General features: G+C 44.5%; 1 protein-coding gene across 5 annotated transcripts in view; it reads left to right on the top strand.

The window, feature by feature from the left end:
* The window catches only part of ABRACL (ABRA C-terminal like), a 29,195-nt gene extending 13,062 nt beyond the window's left edge, over positions 1-16,133 (top strand). The window contains exons 1-3 of one of the 5 annotated variants that reach the window (XM_090040494.1): positions 5,608-5,681; positions 12,382-12,448; positions 14,113-16,133. In XM_090040494.1, coding sequence (XP_089896620.1) covers positions 12,388-12,448; positions 14,113-14,297 — 246 coding nt within the window. In that variant the 5' untranslated portion in view covers positions 5,608-5,681; positions 12,382-12,387 and the 3' untranslated portion in view covers positions 14,298-16,133. The other 4 variants (XM_090040469.1, XM_090040459.1, XM_090040485.1 and 1 more) reach the window with 4 other exon arrangements.
* The last annotated feature ends 11,848 nt before the right edge of the window (positions 16,134-27,981 follow it).

Genomic DNA, 27,981 nt, shown 5'->3' on the forward strand with positions numbered 1-27,981 from the left:
CAAATTTGCAAATGAAGCTCCCTGTTGTGCAAGAAATAGTATTATATATTATTTTCCTGGCTGTGTCCAGCCAAAATTTACTTCACCTTCCTTGCTACTAAAACAGTAGACAGTAAATTAATTTTCTTATTAAAAATTTCAACACTTAAAAAAACCCCTCAAGAGTGTTTGGACTCCAGTAACATGTCTGAATTTGCAAAGGCAGGTTTTCCTGGCTTCCGTTTTATTAGGCAAGTTAATTCACTTAGAATACCTCTGACTTACAGCTCCATGGCTCTCACTACCTTGTTATATGAATGTAGCTCAGGAAAGAGAAAAAAAAAGTGATCTGTCAGCCCATTGCCTCTGTGTTACACTGTAAAGACTTGGGGCAAATGGAAAATAGGGTATAATTTAACATGGCTACATCAAAGGTAGATCATGCCTGTTTAACTTTATGTCTTCAGTAAGTCTAATTATTTTTTAGACAAAGGAAATATGTTAGGTCAGTAATGGACCTGATATGGTGCCATGTGGGAAATTATTACTTAAGGTGGACAAGAATGGATTGTAAGTGGGTAAGGAACTGATGAAGAGTAGAGGATAAAGGCTACTGCTGAAAAGAAAGTATCAAGTTTAAGGAGTTTCTTGGGGATAGGGCTTATTTATTAAATTCATCAATGACCTTGTGTGGTGGAGCATGGTTGAGGTGCTCACCATGTGGCAGGGTTTCAGTAGACTGGGACAAAGTCATCAGAGGAGACAGCCACGCGAAGCCCCTGAATGTCATTCTAAGGGGGGAGGGGTGTGGCAGAGCACCTTTGTGGGTGCTTGCCACTCGAGGGCCTTCATGGGCTCTGAGGGGGAGCCTGCTTTGAAGGAGCAGCAGGGGGAACCTCCCCCAGGAACTATGCTAAGAGAGGAAGGTGTGTGGCAGAGCACCTCTGGTGTCTGCCACTTTAAGAGCCTGAAGAGGCAACCGGCAGGTGCGACCCAGCTCTGATGAGTGGCCATTTTAAGATTCAGGCCAGCAGGGCTGGAGGTAGCACTCTGCTGCCTGGTACTGAGGAAACAACATCTGGCTGCTGCTCTGGCAACACTGGAAGGTAAGGGCAAGAGCTGATGTGGATGGTTAGGAGGCTCTTGATCCTGGGAAAGACCTAAAACTGAACCCTGCTGGGGATGGGTGGCTTGGTGGGGCTGTTTGTGGTGGAACAGTCCCTTGGAAATGCCAGTCCAGCTACCTCCCGAGTGGAAGGTGAGTAGGGGTGCCTAAACCCCAGTCCTCACCTTCAGGTGGGCCAGTTAACATAGGAGGTAATTGGGGGCCAGGCATGGCTACAGCCACCTGAGCCTGTGTGGGGTGCAAGACCCCGCAGAGTGGAGAGTGGGGCCAGGCATGGCTGCGGCCACCTGAGCCTGTGGGATGTGTGTGTGACCCCAGGCCCCAGCATAGGGGAGCAGAGTATGGGCCTCAGTGGAGGTGAAGGTGCAGAGCAGCACTTGACAGCCTGCACCTGAGTGGCAGTTGGGAGGTCTGGAGAGCCTAGTGAAGAGGCAAGGAGCCCAGAGGCTAGGGGCCCTGACTGTGTGTGTATTTGGGGGAAGGAGCCCAGTGAAAGTGAGGGGCTCAGAGCCCAAGGAGACAGGCCAGAGTTAGGGGTTGGGATATAGTTACAACATGTGAATGCTGAGAGGGGTGAGTAATGAGGCCCTGTGAACAGGGGGCCTGGGATGAGGCCCTGTGAGGAAAGGGTGTGAGGTGGGTTCCAGTGAGCGGGTGGCTCGAAGGTAGACCCTGCTAACATGGGGACCAGGTTAGGTCCAGGTAAGCCTTCAGGCACCTGAGACCACAGGTGGGCCAGAGGTTGATTGGGTGGAGCAGCTGAGGAAGTGCTGTGGGTAAACATCAGGGTGAGTCAGGAGCCACTAATTCAGAGCAGCTGGGCAAGTGACCCGGTGAGGTACTAAAGACAGATGCACCCACCGGGCCTCGATTACTCAGTCCCTTGCCGCCTTGCCCAGGGGCCTGGTGGTAACCTTCCACTCTGTCTCTTAAGGGAGTATTCCTCGATCTTCCGCTTCAGGCGGTCTTCCCCTCCGTGTCCTGCCTGCCACAACTTTGATGGTATTTCAGTGGTGGAGGGGTCTGGTCGCCTGACGCTGGCTACCTCCCCAAGGGCGAAGCATGATGTTCTTCGCGAGGCTCCACCTCCCCTGCACCTCGCCCTAGACCCCGCCTCAGCAGTGTGCTATAGGGGTTGCCGCCGGCTGGCCCTCTGCTTGATGAGGGATCCCTCTGATTCCAGCTAGGCTCACGCCAGGGCCCAGGAAGCCCTGGTTCCTTCTCGGCCAGTCTAACCTGTGGAGTCCTAGGCTCACTCTGACTCAATAGCCCTGAACAACAATAATACAGAGACCAAGGCCAACAAAACAAGCCATATTAGTAGTGAAAGGAAAAATGCTAAATTAACCACAAGGCTAGAGGGATCACCTCCCACAAAAATAAGCAAAGCTCCCTGTCGAGGGAATATTCTGCCCACGAATTTGGTCATGGTCCTATATCCCTGCCGTAGGGACTCAGTCTCTCTTTCCTTTGAGGATCCCCTCTTAACTCCTATGTCCGTTGTCCTCTGTGTTAATGAAGACTTTAACTTCAGCTGTCCTTGCGCCCCAGGGTTACATGCAGTCGAGACACCTGGGTCTTGGTAGGACCAATGGCAGCGTCTTCCCCTGGGCAGAATTCAGATCCCTCCCGTGAGACTGCAGCAACGTTTTCTGGCTCCTCTACCTTCCTGGTGCGCTCTGGAGCTCTTCTCTCCACGCTCTCTTGCCGCCTCTCCTCCCTTTCTGCCCACTCACTCCCTCTTCTTATCCTCCCGCGCTGGTTCTCCTCCCCCGCTTCCCCAGCCATTTCCCCTTTAAATAAACCACGGCTAATGAGCCGCGCGGGACCTGCCGCCGCTTTCCGTTCCGCCGCGATTCCTGCCGCTGCTTCCAGCCCTGCCGTGATTCCTGCCGCCGGTAAGTGGTTCTCGTTTATTCTCTCTTCCCCTTTCCTTTCCCCATGGTGTGCTGCCCCCCAGGGCCCCCCTTGGACCTTTCAGGGTTCGTGCCTTCACCGCGCCCCGGGACAGCAGAGTCACTCCAGTGTTCTGCAAACCGCACAGTGCTCGCTCGAATAAAGGTTGTGGGAGAGGACCAAGAGGCCATGCGCTTGCTGGCAGGGTGAGTGTGGCCCTGGGAAATGGAGGGGCATATGAGAGAGACCATGTGAGAGGCGGTGGAGTGGGAGAGGCCTCAGTGAAAGGGAGGAGGTATGAGTGTGGCCCATAATAGGGCAGAAAGCAAGACACTGGGATGAATTGAGCCAGAGCTCAGCTGTTAGGAACATCTGCGAGGCTTGGGATGCAGTATAGAGATGGTTGGAGCTGCATACATAGGCCCAGGAGACCAGGGTGTTTGAAGGGCAGCCTCACACCTAATTAACACCTTAATTATGTGTCATCAAGGCATGGCAGGTGAGAAAGGCAGCCGGCATGCCCAGAGGCAGTTGGGGAGACTAGCACTGTGGCTAGTCAGGGAGCCCCCACTTTGCCATGCCCTGGCACTAATTTTATTTAATAAGTGCATTAATGACCTTGGCACAAAAAGTAGGACTGTGAGGGTCAGAATATCATACAAGGTAACCTAGAGAACTGGAGTAAAAACAGGGGTATGGAATTCAATAGGAGAAACTGTAAGATCACTCAATTAGGAATTAATAGTAAGACTCTCTCTTGTGAAAAGGGAGCTCACCATTGGATGTAATTGAGGAGAAGAAAAATTTGAGTGTGCTGGATGATCATAGGATAATAATGAGCCTCTAATATGAAAAAGGCAATGTCATAGTGAAAAAAGGCAAATAAGATGAACTGAGCCATTGTAGAAGGTATTGGCAAGACCTCATCCGAAATACTTGTTCAGGTCTCATCAAGAAAGATGAACTCAGATTGGACAACTGAAGAATAGAAAACATAGGCAGATCTAGGATTTTGGAAAGGGTGGTATGTGTGGTGAGGTGCATCATCATGATATATAACGTCACACATTTTTCTCCAGGTGAAAAGAAACTAGAAGCTTTCCTAATATGCTAGGGTCCTAGGGCTGTATTATTCAGGGTAAGATTGAAGCAAAAATAAATATGACTTATTGGAATGAGTTAAAGACAGTCCATAAGGCTGTGAAATAAGAGCTACATTACCCAGAGCAGCAAACGGACAGCAGAATTGCCCACTGGATCAGTGGAACATCAAGACCATTAAAAAGGAAAGAGGGTTCTTAGCCTCTACAAAATGAAGGGTTTAGAAAGAATCAGGTGGCTGTTCATGAGCCATGAAGTCAATGGACTCCCTCAATCCCTGCCTGACTAGAAATGCTGCTGCTGCTGCCAGGCAGCTGGTTTGAAACTTGGCTAGAGCAGGAATCAAAGGGGGAAGGGGTCAAGGTGTGAAGTGGAGCTCCTGGATCTTTCCCTGAGGAAGAAGCTCTCTTCTAAGAGGAGACAAAGGGCATGTCTACACATGCTTTTACACAGGCCTAAACTTTATGCGCATTAAAGTGATTTAGGCATGTGCCTACAGGTGTCCGTGCTAAGGCGCATTAACATGGTTTGCAGACTGACTTAGGACTAAAGTTAGTCCCAAGTCGGTTGACAAACACAACATTTAATGTGCCTTAGTGCATCTACACATGTGTTTAAAGAGCTTTTGCAGGTATCAAATTTAGGCTTGGATAGCCTAAAATTGCCATTTTAAAGGCTCATTAAGGGTGCTCACATGTACTCTTGCACCTTTAATGTGCCTTAAAAATGGCTAATGTACCTTAAATTGGCACGTGTAGACACACCCAAAGACCACTAGATTTATTCAGTTTAAGGAAAGAAAGCTTGGGAGGAGAAGATAATCAGCTGAGGAGGAAGACTATTCCAGCTCAAGAATTTACTGGGGGGAGTTCTTGGCCCCCCACTACAGGAAGGATGTGGACAAATCGGAGGGAGTCCAGCAGAGGGCAACAAAAACGGTGAGGGGGCTGGGGAACCTGACTCCTGAGGAGAGGCTGAGGGAACTGGGCTTGCTTAGTCTAGAGAAGACTGGGGGGGGGATTTAATAGCAGCCCTCAACTACCTGAAGTGGGGTTGTAAAGATGGTGGATCCAGACTGTTCTCAGTGGAGGCAAATGACAGAACAAGGAGCGATGGTGTCAAGATGCAGCAAGGGAGGTTTGTGTTAGATATTAGGAAGACTTTTCTCCCTAGGAGGGTAGTATAACACTGGAACAGGTTACCCAGAGAGGTGGTGGAAGCTCCGTCCTTGGAGGTTTTCAAAACCTGGCTGGACAAAGCTGTGGCTGAGATGATCTAGCTGGGGCTGGTCCTGCTTTGAGCAGGGGGCTGGACTAGGTAACCTCCTGAGGTCCCTTCCAACCCTCATGTTCTGTGATTCTCTGATTTATTGGAAGGAGTTAAAACCAGCCTGCAAGGCAGATAGGAGCTACACTGCCCAGCGCAGCAAGCGGCCAGCCGAATCGTGCACTGGGGAGGGGCACGGGCCGCCCACGAGCCCGTCGCGGCTGGCAATCCGAGTCAGCCCCCAGCCCCTGCGGGCAGGGAGCTTCCGAGCCCGCCTTCCCAGAGGACGGGATGTGGGACGGGAGCCTGAGCGGTGCGTGCGGGGGCCCTGGCATGCAGCAGCCGGCTTCAGCAGTGGGCTGGGCTTGCTCCAGCCGCGGGGGTCCTTGCCCAGCCCTGCCCGGGGCCGGCCGGAGCCGGTTCGGTGTCTCCCCCTCCGCGGGGAGCAGGAAGGGAGCCCCGGGCGCCTCCCAGCCCTGTGGGCGGCCCCGGCTGCCGGGGCTTGCCCTGCACCTCGCTCTGCCTCCCGCCCCCGCTTCCTCCCGGCTCCGCCACAGCTCCCTCTCGCCGCGCGACAGGACAGAGGAGGGTGAGTCTGGGCCGCGGCCGGGGGGTCGCGGGGCCCGGGGCGGTGCCCCCGGGCGCCGGGAGGCTGCGGGGATGCAGCCCGGGGCAGAGGCAGTCGCCTCTGGTCCCTGGAGAGAGCCGGCGCCCTGCGCCCAGCCCGGCGGACGAAATTAGTCACCGCCCGCAGGCAGGGCTGTCGTGTGCGAGCCGCGCCGCAGGCACCAGCCGGCTTTCCCCTCCCCTCCCGGAGCCTCAGGCTGCAGCTCCCCCAAGCCCCTCTGGCGAGGAACCTACTCTGCTGCTGGGCTTTCCTGGCAGAGCTGCGAGCCTGGCACCCCCCCGCGCCTCTCCTGCCTCTGCCTGCTCGTCTGAAAGGTGTTGGGGGATATTAAGCACATTTGCTGTCCTCTCCGGCTGCACTCGGAGGTCTTCAGCCAGAGGGGAGGATGCAGTGTACCCACCACCTCCTCGGGATGAAGAGCTCTGCCCAGAGAAGCCGGGCAGCCAGGGACCTCCAGGTCTGGGGCAGACATTGCATAGACCGGTTTGACCCAAATCCGTTAAATCCATGAACACCGTGTGCTCCTGGAGGCTGGGGGGCCACAGCGAGCTCCCACAGGCAGAGGTGAGCTCCTGCAGGCAGTGGGGGAGGGGTACGGTCAAGCGCCAAGTCAGGGGGGGGCTGTGCCACGCTCCCCTGCATACACCCCACCAGTGGTTAAATCTGATACTACATTCAACCAGGTTTATCTTAAACCATTTGGGCTATTTTGAAACCAGTTTATGTGCCCTGAGATTCTGTTTTGTTGCAGGCTTAAACCAGTTTCTAATCACTGCAACCGGTTTATGCAGTGGTGACATGTAGGGGGTGCACACATACCCCCTGAGAGCACTGGTGCACTCTCTGACAAGCAGCGTTCCCTGCTTAGGCGATGGGCAGGGGGGGCAGGCAAAAGCACTGGTACCCCCCACCCAACCCGAGCACCAGCCAGAGAGCGGGGATGGCTGGAGAAGCAATCCCTGCAGTCCCCCTCACAGCCTATCATGATGACTGGAGGAGGGGGGGTTACCACTACAGCCAATTGCCCTGACTCAGGAGGCGCCAGTCACCCATGGATTTATGTGTAACTTCTGTCCCTAAGGCCAGAGGGCAAGGGATCCTAGACAATGGGGGCTGAAAGGGATATCAGGTGGTCAATTCTGTCACTGTGTCCAGCCCCCTGCTTAAAGCAGGGCCAGCCCCAACTACCTTGTCCCAGCCAAGGCTTCATCTGCCTGGGGTTTAGAAACCTCCAAGGATGGAGATGCCACAGCCCATCTGGGTAACCTGTGCTCTATTACCCTCCTCATGTGAAAGTTTTGTAATATCTTGCTCTGCCTGATGAAGGGTAATTGTCCCCAGTAGCTTGCACAGAAGAATTTACAACTATTTGAGTTGGTCTAATAAAAGATATCAGATTTACCCAAAGAACCTTGTCTCCCTAATATCTAACCTAAAATTCCCTTGCTGCTGAGACGGTTGCTCCTTGTTCTGTCATCTGCCACCACTGAGAACAGTCCAGCTCCATCCTCTTTGAACCCCCCTTCAGGGAGTTGAAGGCTGCTATTATTTCAATCTTCTCTTTTCCAAACTAGTTTCCTCAGCCTCTCCTCATAATTCATATTCCCCAGCCCTCTAACCATTTTCTAGTCATCATGTTATCTACTCCAACCCCCTTCCTGAAGCAGATCATCCCTTTCCAAACCATCCCATACATGGGATATGCTGCAATTCTACCACATTCTGTTCATAGTTTTAATGATTAAATATTTAGCAAAGGGAAGGAGTATGTTCTATTTCATTTCTTCAATTTTTAGGAGATTAAAAATATGTAATATTGACTGGGATGATCTAGTTGTGGCTGGGCCTGCTTTGAGCAGGGGGTTGGATTAGATGAGCTCCTGAAGTCCCTTCCAACCCTAACTTTCTGTGATTTCTATGGACAAGACACAGAAGAAGACAAGGTCCTGTTTTCAAAGAGCTCACAAACTGAGGAATGATCTTTCAGACATTCCCAAGTGTAACATAGTGTAACTATGCAGAGTTACCTCAGCTATGCAGTTGGTCCTATAAAAGATATCACCCTAAGAAATCCACACCTCTCGCATAATTCCCTTACAGCCACAGCTACATCACTCTGACACAATGTCTAAACTTAGTAACTGAATTTTTTTGTTGGCTTGATCAGGCATCTCTTGAAATAGACTTTTTGGGCCCTGGTTCTGCAACAGGCTTTTCAAGAAAGCAGGCTTTCAGGTATAGTGTCCTATTTACTTCATTAGGATTCTGGGAGGAATTTAAGTCTATCCTAGGAGATCCTAGTATGGGGATTGAGATGTTGCTGTGGTAAATGGTTTGGGACTGGATGGATTATAGCACTGCAGTTTTGCACCAGTATAGCTCTGTATGATATAGGTAACATTAAAAACCCAGTTCTGGTTCCACAGATCAATGAGATTCAATGGGAATAGAAGTGGTCTGTTGATCTAAAATGAGCACTACATCATGTAGTCATAACTTCAGTTACTTTAAAGGTAAAAGCTAAGTACAGTGGACTACAAAATCAGCATGCTTCCTGATATGTTGACAATGTAGTATTGTATTTTTCACCTAGATACATTTTCAGGAGGTAAAGTGAAATTCTGTTTTTGTAGTGACTAGTGAAAATTACGTTGGCTGTCGCAATAGGTTTAGGCTTGACTTTTCTACTCTGAGATTTGGTACACAGGACTTCACCAAAATAAAGTCAATATTAAAGTGTGCTTAAAATGTTAACATTGGATCTATTTCCCTAATCATATCCTCAACAATTTCCTTTGACCATAGTAAGAGCCGGCACACACAAGTGATCTCATTTTTGGGTCCAAGGTACTCTTCCTGATTGGTGGCATGTGATAGACATCCTAAATTCATTTTAAATGGTGCTATTTAAATAGAAATCATTGATGATACTCACAGAAGTGAGGGTTATACTTGAGAATGTTTGAAAATTGTTCCTTAGTTGGTGAGCTCTTTGGAGTAGGGATCCTGGTTTCTTCTGTGTCTTGTCCAATACTAAGCATTTCTTTACTGCAGAAAGTTTCAGAAATGAAGTAGAATTTATTTATACCATCAGCCTAGCATTTCATGATTAAAACTATGAAACTGTGTTGCCATTTAATTTAAAACACATTTTGAAGAGGTGGTAGCATTGCGGCATATGTGATTAGACTGCTGTACAGCATTTGCTAATATTGTATCCACTTTCATATTTATGCTAAATCATGTTCTCTTGTTGTAAGGAGGAAGTGTGGGTTCCTCATGCTTGTGTTAAGAGGCTTATCTTCCTATAAAGGCACACAAGTTGTGGAGCCTTTTTTTTTCTAATCAGCCCTCAGCACAAGATGAGGAATTACTTACAATTGGTGATAATAAAATATGGCCCCACAAAAACTATTTATTCCCATGTTTGTTATTTCAGTAACTGTAGAACAAGCTTGCTCCCATTTATATGAAAAAAATACAGACACGAAGTCTGAAACCTGAACCTGGGATGTCTTAACCAATTTCTTCCCCTTCTTGCTTTGATATATGTAATACAGGTTTTGGAGATGTAACTACTGCTAAGCTTTTATTACCCATTTGGCCCTGAGCTGTTGCAGGTTGTTTCTGATGGGAAGAAAAAATTATGATGGAACAAGATAGCTTTGATATAATCCTGATTATCCACAAAACTGGTAAAAAGTGCTGTTTCTCTGTACATTGGAAAAAGCTTTAATGCTCACAACTTCCAAACCCTTTCAGATAGCACTCTGCCCAAAATGTAGTCTCTTAGTTTAAACCAGTGGGAGTGCAGCCCTATCTGATTCTTCTTTAATGCTTTGTCTCTCAGCTTCTTTGGTCTTTTCTGCCTCTTTCACAGACCTATAAAACATCAAAACAACTTCCCAAAAATTTTAAAAATTCAAAAACATTAGTAGTGACATTTCTAGAGCCATGTGTACCCTGTATGTGGCTTTTGTTTGGATGGTAATATGTGCTAATAGTTAGGGTGGAAGAGCTATTTGTTTCAGCTAGCTGGTTTAATAAATAAGCCTAGTTCTATTAATTTAAATTACTTGTTAATGGAAAGTAGCTGGATTCTTTTGGTTTGTAACCAAGAAAATAATACAGTCTGCTCTTACTTAGTGGGATTTTGTTTGTGTGCTGAAGGTGTTCAATATAGTAAAAGCATCAAAATGTGCTGATGTGACTCCACACATAAAAGGAGCAAAAGGCACCCATCTGACCATCAGTTCAGACTTCTGTCTGAACACTTGATCAGACCTGGTCAAATGAGTTAACCATTTTTAACAAAACATCAGTAATTTCAAAATATACATCCAGGCTATTCTTGGGGGAGAGGTAAGTGATTCCCCATCCTTTTTCCAAGAACTGATCTTGACTTCTGGGTCATTCAAAGGCTCAGATTTTGGTGAGATAATACAGCTCTCAAAATAGTGAACTTGTCCAGTCTGGTTTCTTTTACTTGCTTTTTTGACAGCACTTCCTGTTGTGATCTTTTCAGTTCTTGCAAATTAAGCTGCTTAATTTACCACAGGTGATTTCCCAGAAAACCCCAGGTACTGCAGGAAATGGTGCAGATTCGGTCAGTTTTCTGTGATTGTCAATTAATGCATCAGCATGGTATAAAATTACTGTGCTGTTGCTTCTGCTGACTTTTAGATAAAGTATGAGAGATCCTGAAAACTTGTGCATGTAGCATTGGGCTATTAACTCTGGCATCTTAGCTAAATAAAACTTTGGGCAATTACAGTCTTTCTAGCTAGTAAGTGCCTCTTCACTTCCTGCTCTAAATCGTTGTGTAAAACTGATATGCATGATATGCAAAGGGAGGTTGCACTTCAAAGCCAGATCAAGAGAGTTTTACAGTACAAATACCAGGCCAAATAATGCCTTCTAATAGTTCTCTCTGATCACTACGACTGAAAATAATTATTGACACCCACAGTAGGGTAGATGCCTAATTCCTGACCATTGCTACAGCTGGTTCAGTTTTGCTGGTGTAGACAAGGTGCCAGCTATCACTAGCCTTTTAAGCACTGTTTTATATAGACTTTCTCTTAACAGTATTATGGTAGACCTGGTGTTTGTCATGTATCCCATATAACCTCTAAAGGCTCCATTTCTTATACTTTATGAGCATATGATTTGAGCCCAACCTTGTAAAGTGCTGAGACTCATGTCATTGCACACTGTCATTGTCTTGCATGCTGAGGATTCAGCATGATTTAAAAGGTGCACAGCATCTTACAGAATTGGGTCTTAGATCAAACACCAAGGTGTAGATAGTTTAGAGCAATGGCTAGAGAAGGATTGAAGGTCTGGGGTCTGAGCTAGGATCAAAGTCTAAATAATAAGCCCAGGCTAGGCTCAGAGTCAAAATACTGAGGGGAAGGAGGAGGGTCAGGCTAGACAAAGATCAAGAGTGGAGCAGGCAGGAACTAGGGCAAGAACTGGAGCAGGCAGGAACTAGGCCTGGGTTTAGCTTAATCTGGGACAATCCAAGTTTGAAGGAGATCCTTGAGCAGATTCTAACTACTCTAGCTCAACCCTTTTAATTTTGATTCTGAGGAAGAGGTGTGGCTGTATGGGGGTGGGTTTTCACAGGGGAGGTATGGGTATATAATGTTGAAGGCATAGTTATGCAAATACCTTGACTTCCTTGTATTTGCTCATGATACTTTCCACATGTTTGTATGTATATTCAATCAATACACTGCAAACAGAAAAACCAGACAGCTTGGCCGGACATAGAAAACTGCAACAGGGTGAAACAGCCAGGGAAGTTTTGAAGGACTATCAGTCAACTGTACGATCTAGTAGTAGATTTAAGCGTGCGGTATGTCGTCTTGGATGGGCAGCTGACTGGGAGAAAGTAAAGGAAAACCTTCTGATGATTTAGCCTGTTTTGGCCAGGGGAATTGCTTTTTATTGTGCCACTTGTGAATTTGGTGGGTTCTTTCCTGGTCTAATGAAACAGCCCATCACATATGTTTGGTATTGCCATATTCAGATGTTTAGAAATTATAAATTAGTTCCACAGAATCCTAACAGTGGCTTAAAAATCTCACAAGTTTCTTTAAAAAAATAAAATATTTTTTACATTTTTGGGATTCTCAGCTTCTGGTCTTTGAGACTACACAATTCAATTGGGCCACATGTTCGAACTTCCCTTTATAATCAGGAAGATTAGAGATCTACTGTTTTTAAAAATAATGCCTGAGGTTATCACATAAGCAGTATCTACAAGATATGGGGATTTAAATATAGTGTTCAGTATTGTGAGTTGAGAGTGGGCAACTGTGTGTCTGTTAATGGAAACTGTGGGTTTATGCCAAATAACTTACTTTTCATTTATTTTTAGACAACAATGAACGTGGAACATGAAATAAACCTCTTAGTTGAGGAGATTCGGCGGCTGGGGACCACAAGTAAGTATTGTAATCTCATTGATCATTGAAGCATAGTCATACTATATCAGTTTATGAACCTGGCAGCACTTGTCAGCCAAGCAAGCTTAAGCTCAGGTCTCTCAAAGACTATATATATGGTTAACTTTCAGTGGCAGCACCCATAGTGGGATGCCTAGACCATAAAGGTAAGCCTGTGCATAAACCAGCTCAGGATGGCACCTTTGGATGAAATCCTGGTCCCATTTGAGATAGATAGCCAAACTCCCACTGATATCAATGGTGCCGGGATTTAACAATTGGTCTTTGGCTTGAAGTGTTCCAGTTTGAACCCAGGCAGCATAGGAAACTGTACTCTTTCTTTGGAGTCATTACTGAACTAATGATTTAGCCTGGTGCTAAGAAAGACTGTGTTATTGCAGGGGTATCAGACTCATCTGGGGACCTGGGCTGGATCCAGAAGCAGGGCTCCTTGCAGGCTGGATCAAATCTGAGGCATGAGAGCTGCTGCAGTGATCCTGTGGCAGCCATGTGGGGTCCAGCAGGGGTGGATGCAGAAGTGGGGTAGTGCAGGGTCTAGCAGAGGCAAGGGTAGTACAGGGTCCAGCAACAGTAAGGGCAGTACAGAGTCTGGTGGGAGTGGGGAAGGCAGGTGTGCAGCATCTGGCAAGGGTGGGGGCAGGAGCAGGGTGCTTCAAGTTCCCATGACAGTGTGGAGCAGTAGAAGCATGAGGTCAGGGGGCTGTAAGCCAAGCTCACCACTGATGGCTATGCCCAGTGGGATCACAGGGCCCAACTTCTGGTGTCCTCTGGCAGCCCTGTGGGCCAGATAAAAAGGTTTTACAGACAAAATTTGGCCCAGGGGCCATAACTTTGATGCCCCTGTTATACTGGGTGTGGCTGCTCAGCACCTCTAAGCATCATGCTAAAATGCACAGGACCTGCATCCCCTGAACTTATTTGGAAAAAAGACCGTTTTTTTCAGTGTAATATACCACAAGTTTATCATTGTTAATACTCTACCCTTTGAATAGGTATAGGCTGGTAACATATGAAACTTGTGCAACTCTTACTTGGTTCAGTGCTGTGTTTTATTCCAATTTAATTCTGTTCATTTCCATAACCCAAACTGTTAACACATTTAATTTATTCCATATTTTTATTTGCCTTTTAGAGCTAACCTAGATTGGATGGTTATTTTAAAATTAATTTAAACAATTGCAAGAGTTTATTTGTGACTCAAGGACAGATTAGCTTTTTAATTGAGATTTTAAACATTAACCAGCATGAGAAATTGTCTTGAAATAAATCTATCCCTAGAGCTTTGAATAGGTTGGTTGGGCCAGTCTGTAAGAGATGCTTCCAGAACTATTCAATAAAAATAAGTAGAAGAGACCTATTTCATTGCAGATGTGAAGCCACTAAAAAATGAATCTCATCAGAAATTATCATGGATTATTATTTTTTATTTTGAAGAGCAATTTCTTATATAGTGCTTACAAATTTCAAATGCTTTGCAAATGATGCTAGATATTATGGAGGTGAAGTCACACAGTGGGTCATTGGCTGAGCTGGAACTAAGACAGTTCTTCTGCAGTGTTTTTGACTGTTTCATACCCATATTCTAAAGGTGTTTCAAATGAAAGACAATCTGTATATATCTTAACATTTTATCTCTGATTTAGATGCTGACGGAAAACTGAGTGTGAAGTTTGGTGTGCTCTTTGCTGATGAAAAATGTGCCAACCTCTTTGAAGCCTTAGTGGGAACTCTTAAGGCTGCAAAACGAAGGAAGATTGTTACTTACCCAGGAGAGCTGCTTTTACAAGGTGTTCATGACAATGTTGACATTTTATTACTGCAGGACTAACGCAAATTGCACTTATTCTATGCATTAGTTACTATGTTTCAGGTAAAATGATTTGCAGAATTTTCAGAGCAATGGAAATCATGCTAATGTGTTTGAATGCAATTTTCTATATCTTTATAGTCACAAGGAAACTGTGTTATTTTGGAAATCTATTTCTTTTTGTATTCTTTCTGTGAACAGTACTGTACTGCAAGGTAAAAGATCCAAGAACTAAAATCTCAGGTAATACATTTTTTTAAATGTATCCAATGGTTTTTGTCACAATATAAAACGGAGATGAAACTGGAAATATAAGTGTTTACAAATCAAAAACTGCCACAAAAATACATTAAAATCATATGCTTAAATTTATATAATTGTTGCTGTTCTTTGTAGAAAGCAGTGGAATTTATTGCAACTAATTGCAATAAAATCAGCTACTGAGATGGAAATAGCTGTGCATTATTATACTCCTTAGTGCACCATGGGAGATGGAAAAAGAAAAATGTAGGACTTCCTTAAATCAAAGGGTGAGCTTGATTTTTCTTGGTCATAAAAATTAATAATGCTGGTAATTGAAGGATCCATTTATTAACAACTTCCAACAGGATGTTCTTCAGGTTTTTTTTAATAAGAATTCCATGGAACCTTCGTATTATTTATATCTGTATTAAGAAACGACCTGTACAGGTCACTATGAATATATCAGGAAATATGACAGATGTGTAAGGTAAAAATAATCTCAGTCAGGAACATTAAGCACAGAACATGAATTCTTTAGTGGTGGTGGTGGTGAGGGGAGCAAAAATGGGAGGAGGAACTGTTCAATGAGTCAGATGTGTTAAGTAGATTGGCTCTGAATGAGTTTCATGAAGAGGCTGAGTCCCTATAGCAACAAATCGCAGAGTGGAAATAATTTATCCATATTATGGTCAAGCAATTACACTGACTGATGTTCCTGTAGCAACAGGTGACCCCCCCACTCTCCCCTCCAAACCTGAATTCTGCTACCTCAGTGTCACCTCTGTAGTATACTATCCTGATTGGGGTGGGAAGGATACTATAGCAAGGTCTCCCTCAGCCATGTAATTCCCCTTGTATTTTAACCCCATAAACACTATGACAGTGGCAGGCACAATTTAAGGCTGCTTCAGAACCTCTATAGTTTGTATCATCTGAGCAGGGGAAAGCAAGCTGCTTTCCCTAGGTCTTATTCATGCATCAGGCATAATATATTTCTATTTATCCTTTAAATCATGGATGTCAAACATAGGCCCATAGGCTGGATCTAACCTGTGGAGCCTCTCTATCCACCCTGTTGGACTACTGTCAGGCCACCAGAAATTAGGAAGCTTGTCCTGTTACAGAATTCTTTCAATAATGCCACTTTGTTGGCTTCTGTCCATTTATACTTACTCAACTTTGCTCAGACTGAGGAACAAAATGGTATGAACAGAAGAGTAGCAGAAGAATAGGATTCTTGATAGTTTGGCTACTGAAAACTGATTATATTGAGCTTTAATTAGGGTGGTTCTGAGAGCTGCTTTAATTAAACTGCCCACAGTGTCACGTGTTCAGTGTCCCATGCTTCCAAATAGTGGTGGAGGCCCTTTAAAGCTAATTTGAGCTTTAGTTAAAGTGCCCCCACTGCCATTTTGAAACATAGGGATGTGGAGCAGAGGCACGTCACGCATATAGGTGCCCTTGGATCCTAAGCCTTAGATCCTAAGCTGTCCTATGCAACTCACCCTGCCCTTGTTCATGCTCAGAAAGGGTCTGACTTCAGTTACTTATTCAATGTTGGGATCTTATTCCACTGGGAAGGTGTGTAACTCTGTAAGCCCTTGCAATGTTAATCTCGGGGGGGTGTGGGGGGTGGGGACCATGACTAGTGACTGTTGGATGGAGGTGGGGGAGGAAGAAAACTTCCTACCTTTTAGCTCCATAGTTATAACTATGGGTCTACTTAAATTGTGGGGGGACTTACTAATTTTTTGTGGGTTGATTGTGGCATAAAGTTCTAATTCCATGGTTATTTTGTGGTGGCCTCATCCCTAGGTGCAGATTGGTGGAGAGGCCCCAGGCAGGAAAGGGATGAGGGGACAGCTGTCATCTTGATTGCTGGCTGCTCTTTGTGTGGCCCTGTCTCTTGGCACTGATTGGCTGAGATGCCTGGTTGAGGAGAGGACAAGGGGGCAGGCAGTGTCTTGTCTGACACCCTTCGTGCCGCCCCACCAGCTGGAGCTTTCCCGTCACAACAGTGAGGACTACTGTTCCCACTGGGGAGCCAGTACTTATTTATTTATTTGCGTTGATTTTGCACACAATCCTGGATGTCATGGTTTCTGCAAAACTGTGAATTAAATAGGTCCCTAGTTATAACACCCCCCCGTAAAGAGCTAAAGACCCAAACTCTAGGCTCCTCTGCCCCTTCCCCTCCAGTGGGGTTTAAACTGACCTTTTTCCAAGCTAAGACCTCTAACCATGACACCATGGGCTAGGCATGATTAAGAGCATTCCCACTCCTCCCTTTGAAAATGAGCTACTGGGTAGCCAAGAGGTGAACATACGTGAGGCTAAAGCAAGCCCAGAAGGATTTCTGTCACATTAAGACTCTGTCCTTGAAGAGATGTGGTCTTAGGTTCTGAACTGAGTTTTTCCTTTTAATAATCACGCAATAAAAGTCAACAGTGGGGGCAAAAATGGCAGTGTCAAGATATTTAAAAATGAGTTTTCACTGGAGTAATAAAAATCAATATTTTTTAGCACAGTTTCAAGACAGTTCTCAGACAAGGGAAAGACAAATGCCATAGGAAGAAGTAAATGAAAAAAGGGAGTAAAACAAGGTGATCCAGTACCAGAAGATTTGTTATCAGTGTTGACAGTCATTTGCAACAAATTTGTGCATGGGTGGTTTGGCTAGGTCAAAGAATATGTATATGATGGCGCTTGTAATGTTTCCAAGGCCTGTATCCCTTTTAATAAAGTAGCCAACATGACATAATTTGTCCAGGGGGAAGTCTTTTCAGACATTAACATCTCACAAAGCAATTGAACAAAATGTTATGTGTTGCGGGAAAGGTGGTGTGTACTAAGAGCTCTCTGGTTCCCTGCTCTTTGACCTAGTCAGTCTAAAACTTATCCATCAAATCTGTATTAGGCAGTCCTGTTGGGGTTTGTTAAAGGATAGATCACTAATACCATAAATGGAGAAGACCAAACAATTAACAAGAAGCATCACCCAAAAATAAGCAACTGGCATTACATAGGTCAAATGTGTTGTTTCTGCAGGTCACAGTGTGAGTGTGTTTCTGCCTTTGGTCAATGATCTAACCTTCATCCTAGCTTAGATTTTTTGAAGAATTCATTTTCAAGGCAAAAGTTTCCAGGATTTCTATTTTGGGATGTTTCAAAGAGTCAGATTTTCCAAGACTTATTTAATATCAAACACAATATCAGCCTTGAATAATTATATAATCATTGATTTTAGAAATTCAATAAACTTCAATGACATTTTTTTAAAGCTACCTTTGGAGAATCGTTCCTATGACTTGCCTTTGACAATTCTGTTTGTTTTAGTCTATTTGAGTGCAAGCTTGCAAACCAAATAGAGTATAAATTAATATTTAAGCAACTGGAGCTAGTCCTCCAAGGGACTGTATAGTTCCTGAGGGCCTGTTATCTCACAATGTAGTAGAGATGTCATCATGGATTATACTTACCTCTGTCAAAGTACTTGAGATATTCTGAGAGGTTAAATATCAGGCTTATACCTGAGGAAAGGATATCTTGATCTACAAGCACATTCTAATATCCTGTCAGATCAAATCCATATCAAACTTCCCTTCTGTGAAAAGCTGAAATATGAACCTTGGTGTTTACCAATACTGCATTTTTTCAATACAGAAGTATTGTACCCATTACCCTTATCTTTTGAAGAAGTTTTTCCTTACTGCAGGGGCTGTACAGTCTTCTAGGATCTACATGGCATAAGTCTTATTGCCCTTGCCATTCTTGTTTCTCCTGAGGCACATCATGGAATTGTGTCCTGTATGTGTATGCATGCATGTATATTTATGTATGTATATACATGCATATACACAGAGAAACACATCAGCTTAAGGAAGCCTGTCCATTTAATTATAACTGCGTAAAGAGGAACTTCTAACAGAATAGCATTTAGCAGTTCTTTGAAAGCCACATTGTGCTTAGAGACAGACTCTTTCAAGTGGGAGTCTTTTGTGAATCGTGGATGAAAGATGCTATGTAAATACAAAATATTTCCATTTTTAATATGGAGGGGCAGCTTCCTTTGTAAAGCCCTGTGTTTCATGCTCCATTATAACTTTTTGTCTTGGAAAACTGGTGTGGCTTGGAAAGACAATGTTTTGAAAGCAGTGGAGTTGTTGCCATTCCACACCTTAAGAAGTTCAGCTTCTTGAAGGAGTAGGCGTACCTCCTATGGAACATGATATGCAGAAAATACTAAGTAGGTAGACATGGAACCTTTTATAAAAATTATGGTGCTCTTGCTTCTATGAGGTAGGTCCATATTCCCTTGTTAGCAGATGCATAAATTGAGACATAGCTGTTGAAGAATTTTCTCAAATAAAAAAAAAAGGTAGAGTTTGGAAATGAACTCAAGACTCCCCCCACTTGTTTATAATTGTATCTATTGAGATAAATAATCAGTCACCACAAAAAAGGTGGAACTGCTGAGAAATGTTTTATTATACATAACATATTGGAAGTTTGCAAAATAGCATTTTGCTGCTTGTTAAACGCTCTCTGAATTCGCTCCATTGTCATGAAAAGAGGCATTAAGTTTTAATCATTTAGGACCCCATTAATAGCTATGTGCCGTTATAAAGTTCTTTTACCTTTGTTTAGGTAATAAGGTAAGGTAATATAAGGTAAGCTAGTAAGAGAGTTATGCACAGCTTGGAAAAACTAGTTTAAAATTTATAATAGTAGGTCGGTTAGAAAAATTGATGATTAAAATATGTAAGTGATAATACAGCGTCACAGTCCCATTGACTTTGAAGGGGTCAATACGTTTATTCAATACGTATTTATTCAAAACGTGTTCAGTACATTTTTCAAAACTCGATACATTTTCAGTACATTTTTAAAGATTCAAAAAGAGTAAATTTCTAATTTGGATTTAAACATTTAACCACAGTGTTTACAAACTAGGCATTTCCAAATTATGCTAGTGCATGAAAGACAGGGGGAAACAGATCTGAAGATTAGAAATTAATGTAATTGCTTTTACTTTAATTTAGAAATTAAAATAAAAGCAATTACAAAAAGAGTGAAGGGTAGACAGTAAACATTAAGCGGTAACAAGTCAATTATATTGTTTTATCATCAGAGGTCTTATTAATAATGCAGACAAGAAAAAGGAGGTTAACCTTTTGTTGTTTTCTTTCTTGATCATGTAGAAAGAAACCTCATTTAGACTGAGCCTTCAAAAAATTCTTTCTGAAGTCCTATCCTGGAAGCTGCATGTTTCTGTCAAGTCTTATGACACAGTCACTTAAAATTTAAGAAACAAAGCTAATCATTCTTGCCTTGTTAGTTATGGGTCATGGTAATAATCTTAGCCAATTAATGATGGCTTGAGGGAAATTAATGATGGATTGCGGACACTTGGAACTTAGTTTATTTATTTATAACAATTTTTAAAATGGCAATGATAGTCTCTTGTTCACCGTTCCTTTCTCTCTTTCTTTCTCACACACACACACACACACACACACACACACACACACACACACACACACACACACACACACACACCCTTCATGAGTGAAGCTGAAAAAATATTTTAAAGGTTGACTTAACTTTACAGGTTTCCGTCACTTTATGCAGTACATGCGTTCCCAGAAAACTGTGCATAAATCGAATTTGCATAAAGGGAACACAATTTATAAGGTAACAAACAGGGATACATTCCCAGCGGTGGCAGGCAGGTGGTGTTGGCCACTCCCGGGGATGCAGCAGGGAGTAAAGTAGAGGGAACTGTCAGTGGGTATGGGGCAAGGGTTGCAACTCATCCTGCATGCACATCCAGGGGCACCCCCCGCCCCCCCAGGAAAAGCCTGGTGCAGCCCCCCAACCCTCAGCCCTCTGGGGGGCACAAGGTACGGCGCAGCTTTTCCACACTCACCCCAGCCCTTGCTGCAGCTGCTCCAAGAGTGGCCAATGCCAGCTGCCTGCAGCTCCTGGGTTGTGATGCGCCCTGAACCCCCTAGGGCTCCGCTTGTCCCCATTCACCCCAGCCCCTGCTGCAGCAGCCCTGGGAGCAGCCGATGCCAGCTGCCTGCACCAGGGGCTGGGGTGAGCGGGGACAATCGGAGCCCTGGGGGGCTCGGGGCACAGTACAGCCCAGCGGCTGCAGGTAGCTGGCACTGGTCACTCCCAGAGCAGCTGCAGCAGGGTCTGAGGTGAATGGGGCCCTGGCCCCGTGGCCCTTCCCCCTCTCCCCACAGACATACCTGATTGGGGGAGGAGGGAGCATGCCTATGCTGATCACATTAAGAGTGAATTTACCTCGCATATAATTTTGGGTATAAAAAGGATCATTGCTAAGAGTGAATTCTCATATACAGAACCCACATAAAGCAAGGGAAACCTGTACGATTTTTAAAATGAAAAAAAAATGTGGTCTGTAAACAGGTTGCCTAGCCCATGGATTTCTACAGGCAGGTTTTGCTCCCTGAGGAGCACCTCAGCCAGCCCTCCCAACTAAAGGAGCCTTTGAGCAGCAAGCAAACAAAACAAGACCCTTCTGCCCTGTTCTGGGCCCTAGAATGGGAACCCATTTGTTCTGACCCCAGCAGAGCAGCTTAGCCCCTCATTGATTGGAATTTTGTTCTGCTCTCAGTTTTTGAAAGCTATTTTTAAAGCAATTCCCTGTTGCTTTAAAACTAAGGTTTGAATGCAGAGGTATATATTTACACCAGTAGAATGCTTTGGAGAGGCATTCTGATTTTGGTATAAGAAGTTTTTTCTTACTTATTATGTCACTTGGATGAATAAAACTTTTAGATAAACTGAAACAAAACAAGATATGAAACAAAAAAAGTCTGTTGTGGGTGAAGAGTACAAATGGGATTACATAGGTATAATGGGTAAAATATTTCCATGTAGCCCAGGTCCTAGGTTATATAGGATTGTGACCCTGCAACCTTTGTAGAAACAACAGAGCTCTATGCAATCACAGAAGTCCATCTATGTGGTCCTCAGTGCTGTGTTAATAAATAGGATCAGAAACTCTTAACACTTGAAACTGCCTTTGAATGTAACTGAGCAATATAACTAGTACAACAGGGACCTAATTTTGTTTGGGATATCTGGACCCTAAGGGTGTGGACAGACAAAACAATTATACTAACTGAAAAAGAAGGTAAACTTCACCCCAGCTCAGTTTAATCCATTGTAAATATTTTGAACACTTTATTTAACAATAAGTGGAAGCTGAACTGCAATAATTACCTCTTACCATTTTTTCCTCACACCACACCCCCCAAAATAAGAGACACATCTTGTTTTTGGGAAAGCAGAATGAAGAATTTTTCCCCCCAGAGTTATGGCCACATAGATAGCAGACAGTACCTAATCTTCAGCTCACTCTCCCTTTCCCGCTCAAACCAAAGCTATTGTTTTAACCCATTCACAACTGGAATGTCAGCAGTTCTTGGCTGCTGAGCCAAAAGCTGAAACTGTAGCTACTGCTGAAGACTGGGCTGCATGGATGGAGTTGAGATTTTTAAAAAAGATAAAAGTCTTGGGACTGTGAAATAAAAAAAAGCAACACCAGGAGTAGATAACAGCTAAATTGCTGAAGAAAGGGTAGCTTGATTAGTGGGAAATTGATGCCTACACAGTCAGATGGGTAGCAAATTGGCTTGGTGGTCACACCCAGAGAGTGGTGATGGACAGGTCGTTTTCGACCTTGAGGGATGTGGGCAGTAGAATTCCCCAGGGCTCGATCCTCGGGCCTGTGCTATTCAACATCTTTATCAGCGACTTGGAGGTGGGTGTGGAAAGCACACTGTCTAAATTTACTGATGACACAAAGATGTGGGGAGAAGTGGGCACACTGGAGGGGAGGGACAGAATCCTACTAGATCTAGACAGGTTACAGAGGTGGGCGGATGAGAATAAGATGGAATTCAATGCAGACAAGTGCAAGGTGCTGCATCTAGGGAGAAGGAACCAGCAACATACCTATAGGTTGAGGAACACCCTTCTCAACAACACAGCTGAAAGGGATCTTTGGAGTCATTCTTGACTCCAGGATGGACATGAGATGCCAATGCAAGGAAGCGGTCAGTAAGGCTAACTGCACCTTGTCGTGCATTTACAAGTGTATCACAAGCAGGTCCAGGGAGGTGATCCTTTCCCCCTACGCAGCACTGGTCAGGCTGCAGGTGGAGCACTGTGTCCAGTTCTGGGCGCCGCACTTCAAGAGGGATGTGGCTAACCTTGAGAGGGTCCAGAGGATGGCCACTGGCATGGTCAGGGGGAAGCAGGCCAGGCCCTACAAAGATAGACTAAAAGGCCTGAATCTATTCAGCCTCCACAAGAGAAGACTGAGAGGCCACCTATAAACTCACCAGGGAGGACCAGCGGAAAATAGGTGAGGCTCTGTTCCCTGAGGCACCACCTGGGAGAACAAGGAATAACAGCCACAAATTGAGAGTAGGTTCAGGCTTGATATCAGGAGGCATTACTTTATAGTTAGGGCTGCCACGCTCTGGAATGGGCTCCCAAGAGTGGTGGTGCTCTCCCCTACCTTGGGGGTCTTCAAGAGGAGCTTGGATAGATGTCTGGGGTATTAGGTCCCTGCACTCGTTCCTGCCCAGGGCAGGGGGTTGGAGTTGATAATCTGTTCAGGTCCCTTCCGACCCTAGAAACTATGAAACTATGAGATCAAGACCTTGAAAAACAAGAGGTTAATCAATACCTGTGGAGTGAAGAACAATTATCGGGAGTCAGGTAGATTATACTGAGCCATGAAGTCAATTGACTCCTTCAGGACTGCCTGAATAGAGAAACCACTGCTGCTGCTGACACAATTGATTTTAAATTTTGACATGAGTAGGAATCAAAGCAGGATGCAACTGCACCACTGCAGTCCTCCTGGATCTGCCCCTACTGGATTCCACCTTTCCCTCCATGTAGCTGCTAGAAGGAAGAGAAGAAAAAGAAGCAGCAGCCATCTGATATCAAATCCCATGCTTCTATTCTGGGCATAAAAACAGATTTCCTTCTTAAAACGTGCACCCCCATTTTGGAAGGCTAATTTTTGGGAGAAAGGTTAGTATGGTAGGTGAGTAAATATAGCATTTCATTCATTCATGTAGGTTAGGAGCGTACTGATGAAGCAGTAACAGTGAATCAACAGATGTGTATTTCTGAGGGGTAAACCCTCTTTTATTTTAGAGTGGGGCCACTTTTCCTCAGTCCTTGATCTAATAGTGCTGCAATACAAATATTAAATAATATTATTAAATACCAATTTACTAGCTTGCTAAGTACATTTTTCTACTGAAATACATCTTTTTCCTCCTATCAAATACTAAAGTAGGGTCTAAAAAAAAGCCAGCACAAGGGGAGATGTCCAGTGTTCACGTTGTTTCTTTTAATAAACTATAACTACTTAACTCATCTTCAAATTGAAACCATTTCATTTACCTCCAGCTACGGAAAGAAAAACCTGGGTAAGTACTATTTACATTTTAAAATATATTTACTAGGCTTTCAGAAGAGTTAGGTTCTTCACATTATAGTAGAACTTAAAAAAAAGTCTAGAATGATTCATATGGTTACTGCCTGAATGATCATATAAACCTACCAGGTGTAGTGCCATTAATTACATTCTACACTGTGTAGAAAGAGACATATAATTGATACTCCTAAAACTCCTGCATTTCCTCTCTCTTTTTACTGAACTCCTTCCTTTCCTGTTCTTTCTCAGCTGACAGACACCAATTTCAGCCCCGGTAAACACTGACTTGCTGACAGTTCTTTTGCTGTTAAAGATTACACTTGCAGCCTGAATCCAACAGAATGAGCAGAACCCATTACAAGGTGATCACCATACCCAGAAAATCTGTGTCAGGGATAAAAATGACTTCTCCTGTGTGGTAATCCATTGCCTTACCCTCACTTTCTCTCTTCTTGTCCTCCTGCTCGTTTGAAGTACACTTTTCAACTTTCAGACCAGAGGTGTCAAAGATGCAGCCTGTGGACTAGTTCTGGCCTGTGAAATGGTGTTGTCTGGCCCATGGGGTTCCTAGAGGGGCTGGGAATTTGGGGGAAGGGCAGCTAGGGTAGGGCCCGCTGCTGAAATCCATGGTATGGAGCCATGTTAGGGACAGATTTTGGTGGTGGTGAGGTGAGTAATAGCTGCATTTACCAGCACAGCTTCCTGATGTCACTTCCTTTGCCCCCACCGCTACCTGCTCTGCCGCTGGTGTTGAATCTAGCCTGAGAAACTCCTTGCAGTCTGGATCAGGCCTATGAGGAGCAATATGATCTGGATCCAGCCTGGGAGCATGGAAGGCAAATGAGTTTACTTAGAGGTGTAGTGTGGAAAAAAAAGTTGCCTGGCAGGACTCTCTCACCCCTCTCCTCTGCTGCCCCACCACCGCTCCTGCCTCTGGCCTTTAGGTTCAAGAACAGCAGCAAGCAGAGAGCTCAGCAGTGTCATGGAGTGCAAGGCATTCTGGGAATTGTAGTTCTCTACTCTGGTGGTAGTTTGCTGCGGAGAAACTTTCACCTCATTTTTTGTTGTTGCTGAAGCCCATGTCCAGAAGGCAAAAAAAGCTGATTTCAGTGTCAAAAAATGGCATCAATTCGCATCCCAAAGCAATGAATTCCACTGGTGCTATATGACACTATGATTTCCAGAAAGCCTTGTGCTCTGTGACACGCTGCCTGTGCGGGCTGCTTTGAGCACAGGCAGAACAAGGCAGGTGGCAGTGAAGCAGGCAGTAGCTCTGGAGTGTGGTGCTCCCATCTTTCTGGTGTCCCTTTGCTTAGGCAGTGCCCTTGGCATGTGCCCGGCTGTCCTAGCCCACGTTATGCTGCTGCCTCTTCTAGAAAAAAAGGCAGGGATTCTACAGAGGCTCATCTCTTGTACAAGTCTTATTAATTCCTTTAGCATTGCACATCATGAATAGTGAGTAAGAGAATGGTCCCGTGAAAAAATAGTATGTGGCCATTAATTCAAAACTCTCCATTTAAAAATACATGTGCACAAACAGCTTGAGTTACATGGGCAACAAGAAATCTGACATTTTCTGTTTGTATAATGAGGCAGAAGGCAAGGTAGAGATGCACCTTACCTACACAATGCTTGACTTAACAACCTTAACCATGTTCTTTATAGCTTTTCCTAATTTTTAAAGAAAAAAAGGTAAAACAAGGAAACCTGCTATATGCAAATATAACAAGCCACCCAGGAAGCATCAGTAATCTGATTCTAACCTTCAGCAAGACAATACAGACTACTACTAGAATTTCAGAGATGACACTAGGAGAAGACTGTGATCTGGGAACTCAGAATAGAAATAGGATATTGAAGCCAAATGTTGAGTCAGGAGACCTATGTGGGGAACCCAGCATGACACCCACTCTTCTCCCATCCCAGAAGCTGGTAGAAACTATATCCCCATTTGGTGCCCTGAGGGAGATGGACCACTCAGATTGCCAGGGTCAGGCAGTTGTTAGAAGAGACCCAAATCCCCTTCTGTCTTTTAGAGAGGTTGTTTGCTAGGGTACAACCAATAGTACAGTGTACGCTGCTGCTATTTTGGCAATGGTGTGGAACAGGACATTTAGATTGCTTATAGTTAATTATTTTGGCAAAACTCACATATTTTTTGCTGATGATATAAATAGCAGAAGGAAAATGGCAATCTTCAGAAATGCATCTCTCACTGAAACCTAAACAGAATTTCACTGGGGCAGAGAGGGCATTTTTGATGCCCATGCTTTTTTCCTTTCCAATTTTAAGGGCTTGCTGTAGATGCAAGATGTGATGGAGCTTCTTAAAAAGATCCAAGAATCTTTTATGATAGCAAAAATCATTCAATCTAAATACAAACTTCATTGCTAAACAAGAAAGAAGGATTTTTAACCTCCCTGGATGCCTCTGACATTGGACACCTGCAGGGACAAAGACAGCCTAATCTGCACATCACAGAGCAACACAGAAAAGGACTCCCAGGCCCAGGGGAATACACATATCTCCACTGTGCAAAATGTTTATTTTCAACCTAAGAGGACTTTTACAACTTTTGATTTCTCTTCAGCCTGAAGAAGGGTGTGTGTGCCCGGAAGCTTGCAAGGAGAGGATTTTTTTGCTATTATTTAGGTGGTCTAATTTCATAGATTTCATAGACATTAGGGCTGGAAGGGACCTTGGGAGATCATCGAGTCCAGCCCCCCGCCCAAAGGGCAGGAAGTCAGCTGGGGTCATAGGATCCCAGCAAGATAAGCATCCAATTTACTCTTGAAGGTGTTCAATGTAGGTGCTTGAACCACCTCTGATGGCAGGCTGTTCCAGACCTTGGAGGCTCGGACAGTAAAGAAATTCTTCCTTATGTCCAGCCTGAAACGGTCTTGCAGGAGTTTGTGACCGTTCAACCTCGTCATCCCTTGGGGCACTCTGGTGAACAAACGTTCCCCCAGATCCTGGTGGTCACCCCTGATAAACTTATAGGTGGCCATCAGATCACCCCTGAGCCTACGCTTTTCCAAGCTAAAGAGTCCCATGGCTCTCAGCCTGTCATCGTAAGATCTGTTTTCCTGACCTCTGATTATGCGCGTGGCTCTCCTCTGGACTCTCTCAAGCTTCTCCACATCCTTTTTGAATTGTGGAGCCCAAAACTGGACGCAGTACTCCAGCTGCGGCCTCACCAAGGCCGAGTACAAGGGGAGAATGACAATAAAAGATATTGTCTTTGATCCAAGAGTTTTGTGTATCTCTCAACCTAAATATAGAACTTATCACCATCTCTACCTATAATACCAGCTAGATCTCTCAGATAAACTAGGCTCCATACAGGTAAAAGGAGTGTGGGCGGTAGCAGAGAATCCTGCCAAATCCAGTGTGGAAGTCATGGACTCTCACTGAAGGCCACCGCCAGCTGACCCAGCTGTAAAAGAGTATCTGTTCATTGGGCTGGGTTGTTAAAGATGCTTAGATGTGATGTTAGCTATATCTTTCCCTGCTGAGCTGTTGTTTACAGAAACTGGTGTGCCTTAATCATGCTAGCTTAATGGATATTTTTGGTTTGGGGTGGACCCTGGACCTTCCAGCAGTCATGGAAAAGATCTTCAGAAACAGGACAACTTTGGTTCTTCTGTTACTGCTGTTTTTAACTCTGTGCCTGAAGCGGTGGCTATTGGGAGAAAGTGGAATGACCAAGCTGATTTAGCCTTTAGCGAGAGAAACTGTTACTGGCCAACTGTCCTTTTTTGGCTTTGATTACAGTGAGCTGCTGCTTAATTTCCTAGCAGTAGCTTACTACTTTGTTCTAGCAGAAATAATGTATAAAACATGTTCTTCCATCCTCTCAGATAGGCTGGTTTTGAGCAGGGTGAGCTGATAGCATGGTAAATATACCATCATTGGGGTAAACCTTAGAGTTGCCAGTGTTACTACTATCGGTGGGGAGATGTATGC

The sequence above is a fragment of the Crocodylus siamensis genome, chromosome 1 (assembly GCF_052110815.1).
Source record: "Crocodylus siamensis isolate JL-2025a chromosome 1, ASM5211081v1, whole genome shotgun sequence".
In the NCBI taxonomy this organism is placed as follows: Eukaryota; Metazoa; Chordata; order Crocodylia; family Crocodylidae; genus Crocodylus; species Crocodylus siamensis.